Below are 6119 nucleotides of genomic sequence, written 5' to 3' on the forward strand. Positions count from 1 at the left end.
ATTCAAGACCAAATAATAGCAACTCGTAACTATAGGAAGTACATAATGAAGGATAATAATCAACCTACTGACTTATGTAGACAATGTAACGCAGCCTCTGAAACTATTCAGCACATAACGGGGGCTTGCAAATCTCTCGCACAGACCGATTATAAGCATCGACATGATCAAGTAGCTGCAATCATACACCAACATTTAGCATACAATTATAAACTTATAACAGAAATGAATCCATATTACAAATATAAACCGGAAAGTGTATTAGACACTAGAAACCACAAAATCTACTGGGATAGAACAATAATAACTGACAAAACTATCTGTTATAACATACCAGTTATTACCGTTCATGATAAAATCAATAGAATCGTTTATCTTATCGATATAGCCGTTCCTAATTCACATAACATACAAACCACAATATCTGAAAAGTTAAGTAAATATCAAGATCTCGCCATAGAAATTAAAACGCAATGGAAAGCACAAACAGTACACATAGTCCCAATAGTCCTATCATCCACAGGTATCGTGCCAAAATCCTTGACACAAAATCTTAACACCTTACAAATGCCAGCGTATATCCTCCATATACTTCAAAAAGCCATAATCCTTAACACCTGCCGTATCACCCGAAAGTTTATATCATCATCCACTTTATCATCAACGTTTTTAATATAAGCAACACTCCTTAACGCTTGGCTGCAGCCCGCGTTTTCGGTTTAAACCCTTCGAAAGAAGAGAAACTTTAAAAGTTAAATAAAAATAATAATAATAATAATATTGGACATTATTCACACACGGTCATCTGATCCCAAATTAAGCAGAGCTTGTGTTATGGAAACCAGACAACTGATATACTACATAAACTACTTTTCTTTTGTAAATACATACTTATATAGATAATTACACCCAGACTCAGGACAAACAGACATGTTCATGCACACAAATGTCTGTCCTGGATGGGAATCGAACCCACGACCTTTGGCATGAAAGGCAAGTAACTACCAACCACGCCAACCGGCTCGTCAAAAAATCAATACGTCAATACTATCGAAAAATCATTGATTATCGATAGTCCAAAACTATCGATTTTATCGATAATGGACTATCGACATGCAACACTACCCGGTATTACTTATACCTAAAATGAAAGTCATATAATGTATTACATTCATATAATCAGGGTAATGTCGTCAACTACGGTTGTTCCGAGCTGATGACAGCGGAGCGCATCGGAGAGAGGAGCGCCAAGCTGGTGTCTTTCCTGGACCTGGCGGGCCATAGCAAGTACCAACGCACCACGCTCCACGGGCTCACGGGTTACTCCCCGCACTACGCCATGCTCGTTGTAAGTATGTTTATTTATTACAAGTTCCCATACGTGTGGGGGGGGGTTCAGATTTTAGGTATCCTAAGTCTTTTTCTATAGCCCTGATAACGTGTTTTCAAATTATTATTAGGTAAGGATTTTTTTGGAGTCCTGACATATCAAACCAAAAGTTAATTTTCATTTTATTGAATAAATATCTTATATTAATAATACATTTTTACAAACAGCTCAAAATCAAAATAATTTATTCAGGTAATAATATATAAACCTAACACCGGCTCAAACTGTAGATCCTACTAAAAATAATCGGCAAAAAACTAAACTCATTTGCTACAATTAAACTATGTAAGAGTTTAAACACAATTTTTTATCATATTTATAAACCCTTATCGAGCAATACGTCTTATTAATGAAAGTTTTTTAAGAGAGAGAGTTGGTTCCTCCTAACTGGCCTAGGCCAGTCTGGGTACGGGCTGCGGGGTTGCCCCCTAACATGTCGTGTCTTTAATTTTTGGCCCGAGGGGCCAGGGTCACAGCGACCCAGTGGGTGTAAGTTTTTTAATTCAGCTACAAGATAATATTATAGATGGCACTGTAGTCATATTATCAACTTACACTGTAAAGTTTTTTTTATTTTTTTAATTTAATTTTTAAAGGCTTATAGAAAATATAATATGGAACTAATGGCTTCTTATGTATGTACACACATACATCCAATTTCTAGTTAATATTAAATAATTATATGACTAGATTTATGGAATAACGTACATACACAATGGATATTACATCTTGGTTCCCAATGTTGGTGGCACATTGACAATATAAATGATGGTTAATATTTCTTAAAACGCCAATGACGCGGTGGAGAATTACCACCAAAATTACATTAGCCTTCCTATTCGAAATTAAAAAAGAAAAACAGAAATCGCAACAGTAAAAGGTTATAAGTCTTTATATTTGAAAATATGTACGTTCAATAACATTAAATTCTTAGTTATACCATGTTTGCCTATCTACCCTTCCGTGACGCCACGGTGACAGGACTATGATAATCTTATCGTATGTTAAATTGTAAATTAAATAAGAAAATTATGTACAAATCAAAACATTGGCTTTTCTACCAATAGCGAGTGAGTATGTAAGAACAATAATTATTTCTTACGAATTGTACGAGAGGTGAGGGGCGCACCGTCGCCGCGGGGGGCACCATATAAATACGCGCCTATCTGTGTCCATACAAAACTCGGCGTATGTGCTCCTACGTTTTAGTAACCGCGCGCCTTCGGCTCGCGACGGTCATATGCTTGATGTTTTGTATGGACGCTGCGTGTGGTAGGTAATGTAGGTCCCACATCACTCCCCCTCAAGAAAATCGTACGGATGGCTTGACTTTTCTTCCAGATCTCGTCGTGTAGGTCGGAGAGTTGTCCTGGTATCTGCTGCTGACCGGTGGGTCCTCAGACGATGGCGACTCGTTGTATGTATATGCTGGCTTGAGTCGGTCCAATGTGACAACTGTCGTGCGTGTTGGCAGTTGTATCTGGAAGTACTTGTCGTAGCGTTTCAAAACTTCGTAAGGCCCATCGTACGGCGGAGTTAGTGGAGCTCGAACTGTATCGTTGCGCACGAATACATGCGTACACGTCGCTAGGTCTTTATAAACAAATGGTTTGTTTTGCGGCGTGTGCGAGCGCGGCGTTGGTTGTAGCGTTGCCATGGTCTCGATGAGGCGGCGTACATACTCGGCGTCGTCAATCTTCGACTGTGTAGGTACGAAGAAATCCGCGGGTATGCGCAGAGTAGTACCGTAGGTCATAATTGCCGGACTAAAGTTGTTATCGCTGCGTAACGCCGTGCGTAAACCGAGTAGCACGGTGGGTAACTCGTCCGTCCATTGAATTGTAGCTTCGCGCGCTATCAGTGCAGCTTTCAGGGTTCGGTGCCATCGCTCAATTTGGCCATTCGATTGCGGGTGGTATGCAGTAGTTCGAATTCTTGTAATTCCGAATCTTTTCATGAGAGAATTGAATAGCTCGGATTCGAACTGACGTCCTTGATCCGTTGATTTGGTTTTGTCGTTTTTCTTACGGTTGTGCAAATATTTGTTGAGTTCGTGTTGAAGTTCGGCTTGATGTGGTAGGCAGTCTCGATAGAAATTCAACATGCCTAGGAAGCGACGTAACTCGACGATGGTTTTCGGTTTCGGATATTTTGAAATGGCTTCGATGCGATCTTCAGTCGGTTTGATTCCGTCCGCTGAGACTTCGTAACCGAGAAAATTAATTTTGCTTTTTCCGAATTCGCATTTTTCTATTTTCAGTGTGACGCCAAATTTTTCTAATCGCTGTAATACTTGATGTAATAATTCAATGTGTTTTTCTTCGTTTTCGGAATATAATAAGATGTCATCGACGAAACAGAAGCAGTTTTCGACGCCTCGGAGTACTTCGTGCATAAATCGCTGGAATGTCTGGCTCGCGTTACGTAGTCCAAAGGTCATGCAGTTGAATTCAAACAAACCGAATGGAGTTATAATCGCGGTTTTCTGTGCGTCTTCCTCAGCAATTGGTATCCAGTAGTAAGCCATTTTTAAGTCGATCTTCGAGAATATTGTCTTGTTATGAAGTTGATATGTGAAGTCTTGTATGCAAGGTATCGGATAGCGGTCGGGTAGTGTGATCGCATTTAGACGTCTGTAGTCACCGCAAACTCGTAAGCCGCCGTCCTTCTTCTTCACAACGTGTAGCGGGCTCGCCCAGGGACTGTTTGACGGTTTGCAGATGCCCATTTCCAGCATATTCTCTTCCTCAGTCTTTGCAGCTTTATACTTATCCGGTGGAAGCGGACGCGGACGGGCGTAGAGTGGCGGGCCAGTTGTCTCGATATGGTGGACGACGTTATGCTTCGAAGGTTGTTTGAGTGACATGGGTCGAAGTACATCTGGATATTGCTTCAGTACGTGGTAATAGGCTTGGTTTGTGCCGATTACCTGTACCATTATATGTACCTTGCGATGATGATGAATGTCCATAGAAAGTTTCGTCGTAAACCAAAATCCAATCTTAACGTTTTTTCGCCATACGTCTTGATAGGTGTGTTGTTTGCGGCAAATAATCTGCAGGCGTTTTCGATTTTTGTATTGCTTCTATAATTTGATGCTGATAATACGGATATATCGGCGCCGGTATCCACGAGGAAACGTTCTCGAGTGTTGCGATCGTAGATACATAGGCGGTTGCTGGCAGTAGGGACATCGAGGTCCGCCGTAGTCGATGTCGGAGCTAGTTTAAAGCTTTGTTTCTTCGGCAACACGGCGATTCGCAACGCTTCGCTTTATCGCCGAATCGGTAATGGTATTTACATTCCCACGTGGCATCGCCGGGCTTCACAGATGATTTGTTTCTTGTTGAGTTTGAATTGGATCGTGGCCTTGACTGGGAGCGATAGCGACGGTATTGACGATGTGTGGAGCGGCCGCGTATTTCGTTGATTTCTAGCGACAATTTTTCTAGCTGCTTCGATAACATTGCTATTTGTGTTGATACGGCGTCGTTCGTAGTTGTTGTTGCGGTCGATACAGCGGCGATCATCGCGGGCTCGGAGTATTCCGCCATCTTGTCGGCCATGGCGGCGAGTGTGTCGAGTGATGACTCGGTATTTACGGATAGAACAACGCGTATCTGAGTAGGTAAATGGTTAAGCCACTCGATACGGAGCCCTTCGTTCGTAATCATACCGGCGCTTAGTTCTCGCATCTTGCGAAGTAATTGAGAGGGTTTCTGGTCACCCAGCTGTAGACCGCTGACGAGCTTCTGGAAGTTCTTTACGTCTGATTTTTCATATACGGCGAGTAGTCGGTTCTTCAATGTGATGTATTAATCAGTAGCCGGCGTGTCGTATAGAATGTCGGTGACGTGTTGCAGGTCCGTGGCTTGCAGCTGTTGCAGGACGTAACGGAACTTCTGATCATCGGACGTCTTCAAGGGGTCGACGACAGCTTCAAATTGTATGAACCAGGCTCGTGGAAGGTCCCTCCAGAATGGTAGTATCCGTGACTGTACGGAGATGGCTGCCAGGTCTACCTCGGCCAGAGGTTTGGGGTCTTGAGCAGCAGTATCTTGATCCATTTTCTCAACGTCGGTAGGTCACCACTGTAGGGGCTCTTGCTTCCCTAACTATTTCGGAGGTTTCTTGAGTATCGTAATAAACTTGTTGATGCTTCAGGTGGAATGATTTTATTTGAAATTTACACAGATATATATACAAAAATTAAAATTATTAATAACCAATAAACAATATTTACAGAAATTCGTCTCCAATAAAAAGTTTCACATTATAACCAATGAAATTGGATTATAATGTGAGTTACAATTTAATTACCGGTTTACCAATCGGAAGGGCTATAACAAGAATAAAATTCTTTAAGAAAATTATGTACAAATCAAAACATTGGCTTTTCTACCAATAGCGAGTGAGTATGTAAGAACAATAATTATTTCTTACGAATTGTACGAGAGGTGAGGGGCGCACCGTCGCCGCGGGGGGCACCATATAAATACGCGCCTATCTGTGTCCATACAAAACTCGGCGTATGTGCTCCTACGTTTTAGTAACCGCGCGCCTTCGGCTCGCGACGGTCATATGCTTGATGTTTTGTATGGACACTGCGTGTGGTAGGTAATGTAGGTCCCACAGTGCTATTTTGATTTTAAATAAGAATATTTAATTTAAATCTCAGTTTATTTGAAATTTTAAGTCAACTAACTTCTAAATAAGTTATTATTATAAC

General features: G+C 41.4%; 1 protein-coding gene across 1 annotated transcript; it reads right to left on the reverse strand.

Moving 5' to 3' along the window:
* Positions 1-4611: 4611 nt before the first annotated feature.
* Positions 4612-5085, reverse strand: LOC126779828 (uncharacterized). The gene has a single exon (XM_050503947.1). It carries the CDS (start codon positions 5083-5085, stop codon positions 4612-4614), a length of 474 nt encoding a protein of 157 aa, XP_050359904.1.
* Between the last annotated feature and the right edge of the window lie 1034 nt (positions 5086-6119).

Source organism: Nymphalis io, chromosome 30, assembly GCF_905147045.1.
Source record: "Nymphalis io chromosome 30, ilAglIoxx1.1, whole genome shotgun sequence".
In the NCBI taxonomy this organism is placed as follows: domain Eukaryota; kingdom Metazoa; phylum Arthropoda; class Insecta; order Lepidoptera; family Nymphalidae; genus Nymphalis; species Nymphalis io.

Excerpts from the sequence above, each read along its gene's own strand:
- LOC126779828 (XM_050503947.1), bottom strand. The coding sequence starts at position 5,085 with ATGCGAGAACTAAGCGCCGGTATGATTACGAACGAAGGGCTCCGTATC.